Raw genomic sequence first — 19,398 nt, forward strand, 5'->3', positions numbered from 1 at the left:
TTATAACCTTATACAAGTAGTTTATTTACATATGTTTCACACAAATTATTAGGTTGTACAGAAAACAGTCACTTTAGGCCCACATTAAAATTGACATTAGACAGGTTTTCCCCAAATATTCAGCAGTTCCTATTCATTTTGTCTCAGGACTTTTCTCTCCAGCTTCAAGTTTGGGTAGTTCAGCTGGTTCGCGGTGGGCTGGGAAAGCTTCCCATGGACTGTTGAGGTCAAATTTGCGGAATTCCTGGGTAAGTTCAATAGGCTCAGCTACAACACGTTTTACCTCATCATCATAACGTACCTAGAAAGAAGGGGAACAGTTAGCCAAAGACAAAGAACACAAGAACTGCCAAAGCAGTATATGATATTGGTTAAATATTATGTAGAAGTATTATGTAGATTCCTGATAACAACACGATATGGAGGAGGTGCAAAGGAGATTCATCAAAACGCTGCCCAGGTTGAAGCATTTCAGAGCTATGAATAGAGACTAGATAGAATAGGGATGGTATCCCTGGAGAAGAGAAGACCAAAAGGGGACCCGATGAAGGTTTACAGGAGTATGAGTGGCATAGTTAGAACAAATCTTTCTCCTTACAGGGTCAATTACCAGTGAGCAAACATTTAAGCTAAGGAGCAGAAGCTTTAGCAGAGACTTAAGGAGAGTTCTTTTCACCCAGAAGGTGATGGTATCTGGAACTCACTGTCAGTAGAGGCTGGAAGCATCACAACATTTTCGTAGTATGCAGATGAACACCCAAAATGCTACAGCATAGAAGATCAAAGACCAAGTGCTGGAAAATGGGATTTGATTGGATAGATGCTTGATGACTGGCCAGACATGGTGGGCTGAAAGGTCTCTTTCCATGCTATATGACCAAATGACAATGACATGGTCATGGGTATAATATTTAAAGTGGGCAGAATATTGAAACCCGGGCCTTTTTTTTGCAATTATTTTAAATGTGTCAATTTAGTTAAAAGAGATTTTCATTCCAACATACAAAGTTGACTCAAGTGGCTTTTAGGAGGGGTAGGGTGCTGCCAAGGTGTTTTCTGAGTAGGAGCACAGAACGAGGAGGAAAAAGAAAAAGCTTCATAGATGTACAGCTTTAAAAGATATTATTTTATACCTCTACATAGCCAGAAAGTGGGAAGTCTTTGCGAAAAGGATGACCTTCAAATCCATAATCTGTGAGGATTCGTCTGAGATCCGGATGGTCAGCAAAAAATACACCAAACAAATCCCAAATCTGGAACAAACAGACAGGGTAACATCCTCGCTTCCTGAAGGACTTAACATTTTAAAATTTGATATTTCTAAGATTTACGTATAGTGCAAAATGTTACCTGTATTTTGTCTAAGACATTATAAAAGTGTGTTAAATTTGAAACAAATTCTTAAAAATACAATTGAGCCAAGACAGAAATGTTAGACAACTTATAACATACTCAGTTACATTTTAACACCCTACTTTTCGTGTGATTAGAGGCCATAAGCACAGCATAATAGTTTTAAATCACATTAGTTGCTCACCACATAATTAACTTTGGGAATTATAATACTGTAAACAATGATCAGTTCGAGATAAGCCCTTTATTCCTGATGAAGGGCTTATGCCCGAAACATCGACTCTCCTGCTCCTCAGATGCTGCCTGACCTACACTTTTCCACAACAATCGGTGTTTGGCTATTCCATGAAAGTCCCATGTTCTTGATTTCAGCAAAGAAAAGATCATAAAGCATGAATGGAGAAAAGGTGATCTGGCTGATCAAACCTACTCCTTCCCCAAACAATATACATCGACTCAATCTTGAACTTCACCACAGTTATTCACAAACCAATCTAAATAACAAAACATTTAGTCATCTACACAATTCAACAGTGGCCTGATAGAATCTATCGACTATTATTTGCCCACCCCCACAACAGTCATCCTAGTTGCTACATCCTATTTCTGATGCTCAACGAACTGTAAGTCAACATTCTGATTAGAACTCTACCAGAATTCCACGTGTAACATAGCACATAACTTCGTCTTTCAAATGTTTCCTGTCTCAACAGTTCTTTGCAGCTTTTACTTCTACCTCAAATTCTGCTCACAACCAGACAATGCCTACTCTTAAAAATGTGTTAATTTACAGAAGATAAATGTCTTCTGCTAAGAATTTGTAAGTTGGTGTAATTTCTCACCCCATCTATTTTACTACCTGCACACTTGGCCTACAATGTTAAATAGTCTCTTGCCCGTGATTCAATTATTTTTGGTTCTCTGACTCAATCTTGTTTTGCTTAGAAATTGGCTGGTAATAAACGTCTTCTCATAACATTTCATCCAATTTATTCAACTCACCTCTCTCTCATACCAGTTTGCAACCTGGAACACAGGTACCAGGGAATCCAGTGGTGTCAACTCATCAGTGTAAGTCTTCACACGGATACGAGAGTTAAATTGCAGCGAAAGCAGGTTATATACAATCTGTTGGAAAGTGAGAACAGAAGAGATCTTAAAATTAAATCTCAACATCTGCATGGGGTAATCCAAACCCCAATCAAATTGAAGTTCTTCCACAATTTATCCAATTCCCAATACTATGTTTTAAGTCAATACCTACTTTATAGCAAGGAGAAAGTGAGGGTTGCAGATGCTGGAGATCAGAGCTGAAAATGTGTTGCTGGAAAAGCGCAGCAGGTCAGGCAGCATCCAAGGAACAGGAGAATCGACGTTTCGGGCATAAGGGCTTATGCCCGAAACGTCGATTCTCCTGTTCCTTGGATGCTGCCTGACCTGCTGCGCTTTTCCAGCAACACATTTTCAGCTACTTTATAGCAAACCCATCGTAACAAAGGGGATCTGACAAGCATTTTGGCATTTCTGCTATTATTTTTAGGTTATTTTTAAATGACTAATCTTATACTTTTTTTTAAAAAGAGGTTTCTGAGACCAGTTATTATGAGAAAGGACTGGTTCACAGTTCAGTCTGACACTACTATAATGTGATAGAGTCACAATAAAATTTCAGCTTAGACAGTGATGTGGTCTAACTCAAGCTATATACTTCTCAATATTCAGAATGAGAAACACTCAAAGACTTCTCATTTATAGGTTTTAGACTTCAATTGTCTCTACCTTGTCTCTTATTTTGTTTTCTCAAGACTAGATTTTTTCGCTGTACAAACCTGATTGGGAAGATTTTGTTCATCTTGAGTTGATAGAATTAACCTTTTCTTCTCTCCAATCATCTTCAGTCTATCGTTGAACATACTTTTCTTAACCAACATGATATAATTTGCACAAGCTTCACAGTCCATAACACTTTTTACATCAATTTTTATTCAACTCCCTTATCTCAAGTTTTGGGTCTTATCTCTTGAATGGATGCCAATTTTCCAATTTGTGCTTTTGCATGTACATTAAATTCTGTGTCTGTAAGGTCTCAGTAACAGGAGTAGGTCACTTAGAATATCAAGCCTGCTCTGCCATTTAGCAAGAAGATAGCTGCTTAAACATAGAACATAACAGTGTAGTACAGACCCTTCAACTCTCAATGTTGCGCCAACCTGAGAAACCAACCGGAAGCCCATCTAACCTACACTGTTCATTTTCATCCATATGTCTATCCAATAAATATGTCTAAACAATTCATGTCTTTTACCCTCACTGTTCTCATAACCCTTTACACCATTGATAATCAAAGATTCAACAATCTCGACTTTAACTGTACTCAAATATTGATCTTCCAGAAAAAATTGGGGTAAACAAAAATTCTGAACAGTCCTAAATAGTATCTACCTTATTTTTAAAATTGTACCCCCAGTTCCCAATTGCCCAACCAGGTGGAACATTTTATCTGCATCTACCCTCTTTTTCTCTTCAATTAGATCATCTCTCATTCTTCCGAATTTGAGACAAGGCCCATTTTGTTCAATCTCTCATCAACCAGTCTCACAATCCCAGAAACAAGTCTGGTGAATCTTCACTTCACTCCCTCTATGGCAAGAGCATCTTTTCTGAGATAAGGAGATCAAAACTGGACACAGTTCTTCAAGTGCAGTCTAACCAAGCTGCTAAACAATTGAAGCACAACTTCAATACTCCTGTATTCAAATCCTCATATAATGAGGGCTACTGTTTCATTGCCCAATCACCTGCATTTTAGCCTTCAGTGACTTAATGCCAAGAACAACCTAGTCCCTTTGCACAACTACACTTTCCACTTTGCAATCTCACCATTTAAGAAATATTCTGCACATGTTTCTCCAACCAAAATGGATACCCTCATACTTTTCCACATTATTTTCCATTTGTCTCACTCTTAATCAATCACTAAATTCTCATTTAAACAAACCGCTCAAAGAACTGTGAATGTGGAAATCAAAAACTAAATCAGAAATTGCTGAAAAAACCTAAGGTAGTATCTGTGGAGAGAAAGCAGAGTTAAAGTTTCAGATTCAGTGACCCTTCTGACCCACAGAATAGTCACTGCACCCAAAACATTAACTCTGCTTTCTCTCCACAAATCCTTCTCAAAATGGTTTACATCTTCCTCACTTCTGCTTAGCTTTCTATCATCTGCAAACCTGAAAATATTACATTTGGTTCCCACATTAAAATCATTACAACTGGGGCCTCAAGTATTGATTCTTGCACACTCCACTAGTCACACTCCACCTATGTGAGAATAACCTATTACTGATCTGCTTTGTATTTGTTAGTCAATCCTTAATCCATGCTTCTACTTTATCTCCAATCCCAACAGGTTTAATTTTATTAACCAATCTCCTGTGGGGAACCTTATCAAAATCCAAATTTACTACATCATCAACTCCCCTTCATCAATTTTGTTAGTTACATCCTCAAAAACTAGACTATCAGGTTCCAGGGACTTTTAACTTTCCACCCCACTAATTTCTCCAGAACTATCTTCTTACTAATTCTAATTTTCTACAGATCCTCATACTCCTTAGTCACTAGGATCTCTGACTCTAGGAGATTTCTTGTACCTTCTTCAGTGAAAATAGACATAAAGTACTAATTTAGTTTCTCTGCCATTTCTTTATTCCCCATTAAAATTCTCCTGACTTTGATTTTAATGGACCCACATTGTCTTAATCAAATGTCTCTTTTTTATAAACTGTAGAGGTTTGTGTAGCTGATTTGTTATGTGGTTTGCTAGATTGTATTCCTATTTGATTCTTCCTTTGCCGATCAGACTTCTTGGTCCTTCTTTGCTGCATTGAAAAGACTTCTCAATCCTCAGATTTATTACTATCTGGCCATTTATAAGCCTTATCTTTTAATCTTATACAATCTTTAACTTTGTCAGCCACTGGTCACTGACCTATTTTGAATCTTGAGCATAGAAAAGACATTAAGGGATATCTAGGATTGGAGGAGAAAGTGAGGACTGCAGATGCTGGAGATCAGAGCTGAAAATGTGTTGCTGGAAAAGCGCAGCAGGTCAGGCAGCATCCAAGGAACAGGCGAATCGACGTTTCCTGAAGAAGGGCTTATGCCCGAAACGTCGATTCTCCTGTTCCTTGGATGCTGCCTGACCTGCTGCGCTTTTCCAGCAACACATTTTCATATCTAGGATTGGATAAAGTGAAAAAGGGAAGCTCATGGTAGATACCAAGAGCACAAATCTGCAGACTCTCACCAGAAGTACAGAATGTGCAAGGGGAAATTTAAAAAGGGAATTAGGAGAACAAATGGAAGCATGAAAGAATAGTGGCAGGTAAAACAAAGGACAGTCCTAAATTATTTTACAGGTACATTATGGGTAAAAGAAGTACTAGGGAAAGAATAGAGTCCATTAAGGACTACAGTGCTAATCTGCACGGAGCTGGAGGATCTAGATAGTAAACTAAATCAATACTGAGTCAGTGTTCACAAGTGAGTAGGACGACGTGGGTACAGAATACAGGTTTATAAAAACAGTCTGTGATATATTTATAGTAATCAGCCAAAGACAGTGAAATTCTCAGAGTTCTGGCAGATTTAAAATTGGATAAATCTCTAAGGCTGGGTGAGACAAATCCCAGGCTGTTGAGTGAGGCACATCAATAGCAGGAACACTGTGCCTCCGGACACAGGAAAGATGCCAAAGGACTGGAAGACAGCTAATGTGGTACTAGCTTAATCAAGAAGGGAGCAAGAGATGGAATATGATTGAGGGACATAGACAGGGTAGACAGAAAGGTGGTTTCCACTTGGTGGAAGGATCAATGACAAGGATGCAAAGATTTGATGTAAAGAGCAGCAGATTTAAAGGGGATAAGAGGAAATTGTTTTTGAGAAGGTGGTGGGAATCTGGAACTCACCACCAGAAAGGGTGGTAGAAGCAGGAACCCTCAATATTTAAAAAATATTTAGATGCACACTTATGATGCCAAGGCATCCAAGGTTATTGGCCAAGGAGGACTTGATAGGGCAAATGGCTTTTTTCTGTGTTATAATAGTATAAAATCTCTATGACTCTATATTTTAACAATTCATCTTCCAGCTGGTAACCTTATTGTCTCTGCTGGAATTCAAAACATGAGATTCTGTGTGGAGCAATCATCCCACCAAGTAATATGAGTATTAATCCTCTTTTGACAGATAGGAGTGAAAGAGCTTAAAACATAGACGGAGTGCTGGACCTACAGTAATGTCATTGACTCCTAACTGCCGTCTAGACAACTCGCGATGGGCATTAATTACTTGTCTGGCGAGTGACACCCACATCTAGAGATTGAACAAAAAAAAGCACAGCAGGTCCGTCACCATCTGTATAGGGGAAAGAGAATTCTGACGGAGGATCACTTGACTCGCAATGTCAATTGTTTTCTTTCTACAGATGCTGCCAGACCTGCTGTGCTTCTCAAAAACTCTTTTTGCTTCTGAGTTACAGCATCAGTAGTTTTTGTATTTATTTCAGAACTTAAGATTAGGATGCTTGACATGTTTGTCATCAGAATCTTTCAATATATACATTATTGTTGAGTAAAGTTGTTCTCCAAAACAATAAAGAAAGCTTCCTTGTAACATCTTACATTTAATATTTGCAAACAAGCAAAATTATAAAGCTACAATAAATGTACTATTTCATAGCACAATTGTAGTCACTTGTTTCACCCTCCCCAACCACTCCTTCAATTACCTCAAATCTAAATTGACGAGAAGGGATATCAACTGCAGTTTCATCTACAAGAGATTTAAACTGAGCATTGGTATGATCTCGGAGGAACGTCATCACTGGTATTAAGCCATCTGGATGGATAAAAACCTCCAACTCGTTGAAACATGTCACCTATTTAAGAAAGACAAAGCAAACAGATATCACATTCACATACAGGCTTCATAAAATCATAACAGCATAACTTAAAACAGTATATAATAACAAACAAATGAAACAAATTAATGGCAAAAAATTATTTTCCCTTTCAGTTTATCACCATTACTTTGGCCATTGGATGTATTTAGGGGTTAAATAAGACAAATTGAAGGAATTAGGAAAGGATTTTTTTTTTTAAACAGCTCTCCACATCTAACACTTGCACAATAATGACAGTGAGACATCTTCAAAACATTGCTTGGATGAAAAACCCTGCTTGTTATTTTAAATGACGATTGCCTCCTATCAATCCAATCACTTCTGTGGTGGGATAGTACTAAATGCCAATATCAGATATTTGATTGGATTTATTAAACTCAACAACGCGATTTATGTTTCGGTATCATTCTGACACACTTACCTGCACCTGTTGGACATATTTGGGAAGAATTTCAGCAACATATTCACCAAATGCAGAGAGCTGGCTGTGCTGTAGTTCATTCTTTGGTCGGACAGTAGCTGCGAGGCAAAGTGTAGCACTGCTACATTAAATTTCACTGATGCATTCCCTATGATATTGTCTACCAATAAGAAAGCTCACATTTCTTGGTTCATTTGGAAGGATATAATAATATAAACAGATTGTAAAGTTTTATAAGTGACCTAAGTAGCAATAAATAACAGCTGCTCAAACAAGTCATATGCAGAGTATTCTGTTGTGAGTGTCCCACCTCCTGATCCCCAAAGCTATTCCATTAACAATTAGACATAGGTAAGGAGATTGAAGGAATATTCTCCACATCAGAACAGTTGCAGCACTAACACTATTCAAATGTTACCAGACCACCTGGATCAAAACACTTCTCTTGTTTGGCACCCTCTGCAGTCAAACATCCACTTTCTCCATCACAGTAGCCCACCTACAGTATGTTCTATCTAAGGATACAAAGCACAAATTAAATAAGTATTAAATCTGCAGGACACATCAAATTTATGATCCACATCGAAGAACAAGGGAACACCATCATTGTTAGGTTCTGCTCCATGGCACACAGCACCCTGACCTGGACACACAACTTAATCTTTATTGTCACTGAGTCAAAATATTGGAACTCTGTCTCAGAAAGGATAGCATCGATACCTAGAACATTGACTGCAGAGTTCAAGGTGGTATTGTCTCAAAGGCAACTAAGGAAATAAAGGTAGCCTTGCCAGCAATGCACTCATGCTAAACAATGATGGAGGAAATACCCCAAGTTAAGCATTCAAATGTCAAAAAGTTATGATCAAATCTGTACTAAAAACTATCAGTTCAAAAAGTGTGACTTCTCTGACCCTGAACACTTGGTTATATGGTGTTTTTCTGAGCCCTTGGTAGTTGTTCTTCATGATGATTTATATTTTACTGTAAGGTGTGCGCACAGTGGAAGTTAATTATTCCTCCTAAGCATAAGCCTGAGCAAAATTAACAAAGGCCCACAGCTCACTGAACGTCCTAACTCCCACCTCTACCTCCACCTTCTTATTTGGGTCCAAAACAATCCAGAGCATTGACTTGCTTGTCAGAGTTGCCAGAACAGTTGTGACAATGCTGCTCCTTTAACAAGGTTATGTTGTCCTTGGTTTTTGTTTCAGAGAGGTCACAAAGACACAGACTTTAAAAACTCTGTGTTTGGATGGGCTTTAGAGCCAATTTGATTAAAGGTAACAGATTCTGCAGCAGGCAAAAGGCTTTCAAGTTTTTTTTTAAAAGCATTTGCACAATAAAAAGGAAGTGACCAGTTCTCCCAGCTCAGCTTTTCTCTGGTTTGATTTGGTTTTGGCAGTCTAATGTTTCTCTGAAAGCAATCAAGCAGTTGAAAAAGCTGCTGGACCTAAAGAAGCAGGTCCAGGCTAATCCTCCTCTCTCTCTGACAACTCTCCTGTAAGACCCTATGTTTGATTTTACCTTTTGTGCCAAAGGGTGTTTATGGGGATTGTTGCAAGTATGTGGAACAACATGATCCAAGTCGGGATAATTCATTGGGTTTTCCGATAGGTTAAGATATTCTGTATTCTACCCTCTTTTGTTTGTGTTTCATTCAGTAATCTTGTAAATAAATTCTGTTTTATTTAAAACTATGCAGTGTGACCAGCAGCATCTCTTCTTGAATATCCACTTTACACCTGCTTAAAACAACTAACAAAGTTAGGGTCTGGACTAATTTCTTGAAATGTTTTGAGGGAGTCTGGCCTGGTCCATAACAAATTGACAAGAATTAGACATCAGTAATCTTTGGGCCCCACTCCAAGCATTTAATCAGGACTTGTTCCCATATGCTTCAACTGTCTCTCTTTGTGAGGTATCCATAAGGGAGTGAATCTATCTGTCCATAGGTGGAAGATGGCTTCACAAGTGTCAGGTGTGACCATGTTCGCAGGCTTTCATACTGTATGTCTTGGGCCAAATTCATTCCAGGTTTCTCTGATGTTTTAGCCTGGGACCAGGAGGGACCCAGTTTCCATATAGCGCTATGAGGAGGCACAGCCGAGAACAAGCTGAAGGACAGACTGTGTACGGACACAGGAAAAGCTTACATATTTGGCCCTTGTTTTGATTTTTACACCAGTGGTGTAGCCTGAAAATGAGAAGCAAGGTAACTCTCTTCCACACAGTGGACACATTACTTGCAGTTTTGGTCTCTTTCAAATACAGAAGAGTAATATTTATATTCACTTTAAAATTGCATACATAGTAGGAAACTCACGTCATAAATAGGTTCATTATGCAATTCACATACAACTGAAATGTAGCTTGGCCTTTACTTACGCCGAGACTCAGAAATGGATCCCTCAAACCTGACCTGAGAGGCCACAGCACCACCACCAGGACCTATAATGAAAGCACAATGACAAGAATTTTACACCACAAATGTACAATAAAACAAAACAGTTTCAAGATAACGAGCCATTATCTCCATACCCCTAAATACAATAGCTACGTATATTAAAGATTAAAAAGTTAATGGAATCTGAATTGCATAATGAAAACCTATAGAAATAACAGCAACATTTTGAGGAAGCAACCTTTGCAAGTGAAATAATAAAAAGAATAACATTTCAATAAGATAGTTAGCATTGGCACAGAGTCATGAAATTATATGTTGAAGCTACATTATAAAAATATTGTGTCCACTTTATGCTGAGGGGAGTGCTGCATCAGAGGTTTTCCTGACAGACGTTAAAGCAAGGCCTTGTTTGCCTGCATACTTCGATGTTCAAAAATTCCACAGCATTGTATCAGGAACAGAGTTGCCCCAGTATCTATAGAATCAAAGAATGATGACATGAACAGTAGGAGTTTCAAGACTGCTTTTTTGGATTAGATCCCCTACAGTGTGGAAACAGGCCATTCGGCCCAACAAGCCCACACTGACCCTCTGTAGAGCAACCCACCCAGACCCATTCACCCTGAATGATGCCCCTAACACTACGGGCAATTTAGCATGGCCAATTCACCTGACCTGCACATCTTTGGACTTTGGGAGGAAACCGGAGCACCCGGAAGAAACCCACGTAGACACAAGGAGAATGTGCAAACTCCACACAGACAGCTGCCCGATGCAGGGATTGAACTCGGGTCCCTGGTGCTGTGAGGTAGCAGTGCTAATCACTGAGCCACCATGCCACATTATAAAATGTGCACTGTAATATAATGTAATCAGAACATTCTGAAAGGCTGATGAAATCTTAACACTTAATAGCCCATGTATTCAGGTTGTCCTTTTTTTGGGGGGGGGTCTCAAACAGAAACCTACTGAAATATCAAGTTACATTCTGAACTTCTTTACATGGTATCCCATGGAAAAAGGATAGCTGCTTTATACAACCACCTGATGAAGGAGCAGTGCTCCGAAAGCTAGTGCTTCCAAATAAACCTGCTGATCTATAATGTGGTCTTGTGTGATTTTTAACTTTGCTTTATAACAAGCAGTGAAACAACAGACCTTCTTCTGTTCACAATCAAGCAGGATGCTAGCATGAGATTATTTTCTGTTTAGGAAACAAGGAACAGAATAGACAGGACTCTTGGATGTTGAAAACACAAGGAGTAATTGAGGTGAATCCAGAACATAGCAACCTAATGTGTTAGGGGAAAAGTGAGGAGATCCAGGTGATAGTTTGGACCAGTGACCAAAATGCCAAATTTCTGCCAGATGTGTGGTGCACATCAAAAGGGCTCATAAAATATATTGCAATTACATTAGTTCATGTGAAAGTGTAATTTTAGTTTAGATTGATGTATTAGCTAACTACTAAGTAACGTTTGATTTAGATTAGATTAGATTAGACTCCCCAGTGTGGAAACAGGCCCTTCGGCCTAACCAGTCCACACAGACCCTCCGAAGAGTAACCCACCCAGACCCATTTCCCTTTGACTAATGCACCTAACACTATGAGCAATTTTGCATAGAAAATTCAACTGACCTACACATCTTTGGATTATGGGAAGAAACCCACGCAGACACGGGGAGAATGTGCAAACTCCACACAGACAGTTGCCCGAGGCTGGAATCGAACCTAGGTCCCTGGTGCTGTGAGGCAGCAATGCTGACCACTGAGCCACCATGCTGCCCCTATGTTGAGTTTTGTTTGCTACTGTAAAAGTCTCAAGATCTAAACCAAGTCCTAGAGATTTACAGCACGGAAACATACCCTTTGAAGCCTCTACCACTTCCTCTGGCAGCTCATTCCATACATTCACCATCCTGTGTGAAAACATTGTCCCTTTGGTCCCTTTTATATCTTTCCCCGTCACCCTAAATCTATGCCCTCGTGTTCTGGACTCCCCAAACCCAGGGAAAAGTTCTTGTCTATTTACCCTATCCATGCCCTTCATGACTTTATAAACATCAAAATCATTTATATAAATAATGAAAAGCAATGGACCCAGCACAGATCCTTGTGGCACACCACTGGTACATGCATCCAGTCTGAAAAGCAACCCTCCACGACCACCCTCTGTCTTTGACCTTCAAGCCAGTTCTGTATCCAAATGGCTAGTTCTCCCTGTATTCCATTTTGTTCTAACCTTGCAAACCAGTGTCCCATGAGGAACTTTGTCAAATGCCTTACTGAAGTCCACACAGATCATGTCTACCACTCTGCCCTCATCAATCCTCTTTGTTACTTCAAAACATTCAGTCAGGTTCGTGAGACATGATTCCCCATGCACAAAGCCATGCTGACAACCTTTCCTGAAGAAGGGCTTATGCCTGAAACGTCGATTCTCCTGCTCCTTGGATGCTGCCTGACCTGCTGCGCTTTTCCAGCAACACATTTTTAAGCTCTGATCTCCAGCATCTGCAGTCCTCACTTTCTCCTCCTTTACAAATACATGTAAATCCTGTGCCTCAGGAATCCCTCTGACAACTTGCCCACTACCAATGGCAGGCTCACCAGTCTATAGTTCCCTGGCTTGTCCTTACCACCTTAAATAGTGGTACCATGTTAGCTAACCTCCAGTCTTCTGGCACCTCACCTGTGACTATCAATGATACAAATATCTCAGCAAAGGGTCCAGCAATCACTTCCTTAACTTCCCATAGAGTTCTAGGCTATACCTGATCAGGTCCTGGGGATTTATCCACTTTTATGCGATTCAAGACATCCAGCACCACCTCCTCTGTAATATGGACAATTTTCGAGATGTCATCACCTATTTCCCCACATTCTATATCTTCCATGTCCTTCTCCACAGTAAACACTGATGCAAAATACTTGTTTAGTATCTCCTCTATCTCCTGCAGCTCCACACATAGGCTGCCTGGCTGATCTTTGAGGGGCCCAATTCTCTCCAGAGTTACTCTTTTTTCCTTAATGTACTTATAAAATCCCTTTGGATTCTCCTTAACCCTATTTGCCAAAGCTCTCTCATGTCCCCTTTATGCCCTCTTTATTTCCCTCTTAAGTATACTCCTACTGCCTTTATACTCTAAGGATTCATTCAATCTCTCCTGTCTATACCTGACATATGCTTTGTCATTTAGACATTTCCATTTGTTGCCTGGAAATTAATTTATTTTAAAGGAGTTAGTAGTCTATTTGGGGGTCATATAGATAGGTGACAACATATGGCACAGGCGACATTCAGCCAGTTGTGTCTGTGCAAGACCTCTACAACCAGACCCAAAGCTCCAATCTATCCTTATAGTCCTTCATTTTATTTTCTCTTCATATACTTATCCAATGCTCTTTTGATAGCCATGATTGGACACAGGCTGTCCATTACAGAACTTAATCAGTCACCAAGTAGAAATGTTTTCCTTCATGTCTACATGTCACTTTAAATTGGTGTCTTCTCCTTCTCAATTCTAGCATCAAGGGAACATTTTCTCTATCTATTCTGTCTAGACCTGGCATAACTATATCAAATATATTAAACCTTGACTCAATCTTCTGTAAAGAGAATATGCCCAGTTTCTCCAGCCTTTATAATTGAAATTTCTTACCCCTGAATCAATTGAGTAAATTTTCTGCATCTTCAAAGTTTGTCTTTCCTAAAGTGAACATTTCCAGCACTTTTGATTTTTATTTAAGATTTCCAATCTCTGCATTAATTTGCTTTTATTAACTTGGTATTCATGCCAGCATTTTCCTTTTACTCTGTGGGCTACAATGTTTCTGGCAGGTCTAATATATGGTTCGCTATCAAATCTCTTTTAGAACTCAGACTGATATTTCCATTTCCCTCAGAAACTGTTAGCTCATCAAGAAACAATTAATTCACAGTTACCCTAGGGGAAAAAAATGAGAATAGAATAGAATAACATGAAAGGGATCTTGATCAAATGGGTCAATGGCTGAAAAATGGCAGATGGAGTTAAATCTAAATAAATGTAAGGTGTTGCATTTTGGTACAACACACAAGGGTAGGGCTTATACAATTAATGATAGGGCCTTGGGTAGCATTATAGAACAGAGGGACATAGGGTACAGGGACAGAATTCTTTGAAGTTTGAGTCACATGTCGACAGGCTGGTTAAAAAGGCATTTGGCACATGTGCCTTTGTTGCTCAGTCCTTTTTGAGTATAAGAGTTGAGAAGTCATGTTGTGGTTCTACAGGACATTGGTGAGGCCTCTTCTGCAATACTGTGTTCAATATTGGTCACCCAGTTACAGCAAGGATATTATTAAGCTGGAGAGGGTTCAGAAAAGATTTACCAGGATGTTGCTGGGTATGGAAGGTTCGAGCTACAAAGAAAGGTTGGATAGGCTGGGACTTTTTTTCACTGATATGTAGGAGTTTTGAGGTAATCTCAGAAATTTATAAAATAATGAGAGGTATAGGTAGAGTTAATGGTAATTGTCTTTAATGGTAATAGTCTAGAATCAGGGATTTCAAGACTAGGGCACATTTTTATGTTGAGAAGAGGGGTTTAAAAAAGACATGAGCGACATTTTTTTAACACAGAGTCGTTCGTGTGTGGAATGAACTTTCTTGAGAAAGTGGTAGATGTGGGTTCACCTACAATGTTTAAAAGACATTTGGATAGATACATGAATGGGGAGAGTTTGGAGGGATATGAGCCAGGAGCAGGCAGGTGGGATTACGTTCGGCATGGATTGGTTGAAATGAAGGGTTTGTTTCCGTGCTGCATGACTATGAAAAGGACTTAAATAGTTAGGGTGCAAGACTTGAGAATTCACCTGGAAACAAAAAGGGTATTAATATGCTTATAGTGGAGGGTAAGATTAGAATACTTGATAATATTTTGTATCAGTGTGTACTGAGAAAGAGGATGCTGACAAAATATAGGTAGAAGCACAGTGTGAAAATTGAAACGGAGGTGATAACGTAAAGGTTACCTGTACTTCGGTCATGTAAGTCACTTGGTTCTTGTGGTTTGCATCCAAAATTTTAAAAGAAATGGGTAAATAGCCAATGGGCTTGCCACAATCTTTCACTCTTCTCTAGATTAAGGGGTGGAGATGCCAGAAGACTGAAGAGGGCAAATGTGACAAGAAAGAGTGAAAGGACATTCCTAATTGATACAACAGGCCAAGACATTAGTCTAGGATAAAGTTTTTAAAATCAAAAAAATTAGCAATCTTTGAACAGGCATGACTTAATTAAGGAGAGGCATTACAGGTTATAGTAGTGCTCGTCTAATCTATTTGAATTATTTGATGATGCAAAGCAGAAGCTCAAAGAGAATATGGTGCTGTTTATATGGATTTCAAGAATATGTTTGACAAACTAACACAAAGACTGGTTAACAAAAATCAGGCTCAGGCATACGAAGGTCAGTGTCAGCTTAGATTAAAAGAAATAAAATTACTTAACAGAAAACAGTGAGTCATAGTAAACAGTTATGTTTCAGACTGGAGGGTGAATAATAGTATTGCCTAAAGTTCTTTATTAAGGATTTTTATATATTTATTAATTTTCCCAATGATGTATTCAGAAGAGAGGCAACAAAGATAGGCTCGCAGAATGGACAAAGCCTATAATTAGGACAAAATGAGGACTGCAGATGCTGGAGAGTCAGAGTTGATAAAGCGTGGCACTGGAAAAAGCAGAGCAGGTCCAGCAGCATCCGAGGAGCAAGAGAATCAATGTTTCGAGCATAGCCTTTCTGCAGGAATTGAATAGAGGTGCCGCCAGTTTTTCAGGATATTTGAGCGGCACAGTGGTTAGCCACTGCTGCCTCACAGTGCCAGAGACAGGGGTTCAATTCCCGCCTCAGGCGACTCTCTGCGTGGAGTTTGCACATTCTCCCAGTGTCTGCGTGGGTTTCCTCCGGGTGCTCCGGTTTCCTCCCACAGTCCAAAAATGTGCAGGTTAGGTGAATTGGTCATGCTAAATTGCCCGTAGTGTTAGGTGATGGGGTAAATGCAGAGGAATGGGTCTGGGTGGGTTGCTCTCCAGAGGGTCAGTGCTGACTTGTTGGCCGAAGGGCCTGTTTCCACACTGTAAGTAATCTAATCTAATCTTTATCAGTGATTTAAGTTGAATCAGGCATTCAAAATCTAAGTTTGATGATTATGTTAGGTGGCACAGTAATTACTGGAGACAGCAGTGAAACATTGCAAAGGGACTTTGATAGTTTGCCCAAACCGTGACAAACAGTTCTATGCGGAAAAAGTGACAGTTCACCCAGAAGAATTACAATGGAGGAATCGCTATTTTCCAAGTGAGTAGTGGCAGAGCATGGAGATTCATGTTCTCATGAATGGAAATTGCAAACTGCTGGAGGGGGTCAAAAACTCATTTCAGAGTATAATGGAATATTAACCTTTACTTAAGGAAATATGGAATGGAAAGGTATGATGATTACATTAATATTACACAACGCTCTTTACAAAGAACATCTTAGAATGGATGTATATTCATTGGAGGAGGTGCAGAATAGATTTCTCAGGATAATACAGAGGTTAAATCGAGGGGACTGGTTGAGTAGTCCAAGCTTTCATTTCCATGAGTACAGAACATCCACAGAGGATTGAAATGAAACATTTAAAATGATCAAGGTTTTAATAAAGGGGAAGGTTCACCCAAAGGTGGAATAATTGGAGCTTAAAGGAGTGTGGAAATCTAAAACTCACTGAAGTAAACATTAAGACAAGGTAAAGTAAAATCACAATAAACAATAGGTATATCAGATATAGAGCAGCAGAGAAATAGCAGAACTATACTTCATATTTTTTGCACAGCAATGAGACGGGTATCATCACAGGCTCCAACGGTCTTAGCAAATCAGATGAAGTTAAACACAGGATTCATTTTACTCAACTTTGTCAGGCAGACAGAGCTGAAGATAACTCTAAAGTCATAAATTGCCATAAACTATAATTACCATCTACTGGATAGTTCTAACATGATAGTAATGCATCATTACATAAAACAAAGTACAATATTTAGCAACATGACATTCTAAATTACTTCACAATTAAATACTGCAGAAGCATTGTAAAATAGATGAAGACGGACAGCAATTTCATAACAGTCTCACAACCAGCAAGTTTATTAACTCAAACATTCCACTTTAGCGAAGATGATTGAATGAGAAACAATTCAGCCATTTGAACTTCACTTAACCACATTACACAGACATATTAATACTTTGGCGACTATAGCAGGTCAGAGATTGGGAATTCTACAACAAATAAATCACCTCCCAACTCTCTCAAGCTTGTTCATAATCTACAAGGCACAAGTTAAGAGTATGATGGAATACTTTACTCTCCATTGCCTGGATGAGTGCAGCTCCAACAAGGTCAACACCACCCTATTCTACCATCTTCAACAGTTACACCCTAATTACAGATGCACAGTGGCAGCATTGTAAGATTCACTGCTACACCTCACCAAGTGTCCTTCATCTGCACTTTCCAAACCCAGAAACCTATACTTAGAAATACATGCGATCCTCACTACCTAAAAGTTCCTCTTGCCCCACACCATCCTAACTTGGAATTATATCACCATTCCTTCTCTTTGCTGGATCATAATCTGGAAATTCGCTTCCTAACATCATTGTTTATGTACCCATAACCACATAACTGGAACAGTCCAAGACAGCTCACAATCACGTTTTCAAGAGCAATTAAGGAATGGGCACAGGTGCTGGTCTAACCAGTGATGCCCCACATTTCATGCACAAATTTTAAGAATTCCTGCAAACATTCGGAACAGCTGAATCATGAAAATAATAAGGTTTGCAACAAGAGCCCATCAGTTTAATCATGTCTGGTATACACTTCTATACCACTTTCCTACCTATGCTGCATGCTCGTGTGGTGAAACGGTTAAAAATTATGTCCCAATACATGTGTGAATCTAACCGGAATGGAGGTGTTGCTTAGTCCCGTGTGAATCTTATTACACACCTCCCCGTGTGAATCTTCTTATCTGTATGTAACCAGAATGGAATGTGTTTTTTAGCCTTGCTCTGCTGTTCACATGAATGTTTATATCTGGAAAAGAGTATATCAGCTGGAAAAGTCTCCAGTTCGGTGAGTCTGCTCCGGGGTTGCGTTTAACCGCCGAGCGTGGGTTGTTGGCAACCGCTCTACGAGAACTGACGGCTCCCAGTTCCGGTAACATGTAGAGTGAGTATAAGCCAGACCCGTTGTAAGTATGAGACCTGGTTGTGGCGACGCTGCGGGGAATAAAATGCTCATATTCTAGCAGACTCGCCTCTTGGTCGTTTGTTCTGTGTCAGACTACTCTCCTACGAACCTGACCTTGAGAATTTTTTAAAACAGCTCGTTACTCTGAAAGATTTAATCACTCCAGGATTCACATCTCTTTGGGAAGATGCAGAAACAATAACTGTTTCCAGTGGCTCCCACTTATTTTAGGTCAGTTTAATCTAACAAAGTATTTTGTCCCACATCAACGTTCCCTTTTTATCCTGAAGTTATTACAATCCTACAAATTGAGTCCCTGTTATTTTTTAGGCCTTGAATGGACAAACCCTCATCACCAACCCTGATGTTTCTCACTGCAGTGATCCAACAGAGAAAACTCCAGGTTCCTCATCTCCCCACCCCACCTCATACCCACACCTCCCAAAAGAAGCAACCCCATCCCAGCAGCAAAGTCCACAATCCAGCACTACCGACAAGCCTCCCAGCAGTGCCATAAATAGCTGCAGCACCCTCATCACATCCCTTCCCTCAGCTGCAGCATACTTTCCTCACTCGTGCCTAATCCCTCCACCGGCTGCAGCACCTTCCTCTCTCTCTCTCTCACACCCCACTAGCTGTAGCATTGCTCTCCATTCTCTCCCCCATAGTAACTGTAGCACTCTCCTTTCCCCTGCCTCCCTACCCACTACAGGGGAACCTCGATTATCTGAACGAGATGGGCAGGTGGTATTTCATTCAGATAATCGATTATTCAGTTAATCGATTAAATGCCTTTCCTCTGGAGCTCAGAGTTTTTAAAGTCTGCTCCCACTCAGGATACTGCAGCAGCACATCGCGCAAGCCCCCACCCAACACTGTCCCCTGCCCCCAGCACAAAACGCGTGAGCCCCCCTGCCCCCAATGCCATCCAACACCACCCACCGCCCCCGAACCCTGTCCA

At 39.8% G+C, this 19,398-nt stretch overlaps 1 protein-coding gene across 1 annotated transcript in view; it reads right to left on the bottom strand.

The window, feature by feature from the left end:
- The window catches only part of ndufs3 (NADH:ubiquinone oxidoreductase core subunit S3), a 21,416-nt gene continuing 2,018 nt past the window's right edge, over positions 1 to 19,398 (bottom strand). The window contains exons 2-7 of the mRNA XM_043705500.1: positions 10,131 to 10,193; positions 7,743 to 7,840; positions 7,148 to 7,297; positions 2,356 to 2,481; positions 1,134 to 1,253; positions 1 to 301 (exon numbers count right to left, since the gene is read on the bottom strand). Coding sequence (XP_043561435.1) covers positions 134 to 301; positions 1,134 to 1,253; positions 2,356 to 2,481; positions 7,148 to 7,297; positions 7,743 to 7,840; positions 10,131 to 10,193 — 725 coding nt within the window. The 3' untranslated portion in view covers positions 1 to 133. The remainder of the gene's footprint in view (positions 302 to 1,133; positions 1,254 to 2,355; positions 2,482 to 7,147; positions 7,298 to 7,742; positions 7,841 to 10,130; positions 10,194 to 19,398) is intronic.

This window comes from Chiloscyllium plagiosum, chromosome 16 (genome assembly GCF_004010195.1).
Source record: "Chiloscyllium plagiosum isolate BGI_BamShark_2017 chromosome 16, ASM401019v2, whole genome shotgun sequence".
NCBI classification, from domain to species: Eukaryota; Metazoa; Chordata; class Chondrichthyes; order Orectolobiformes; family Hemiscylliidae; genus Chiloscyllium; species Chiloscyllium plagiosum.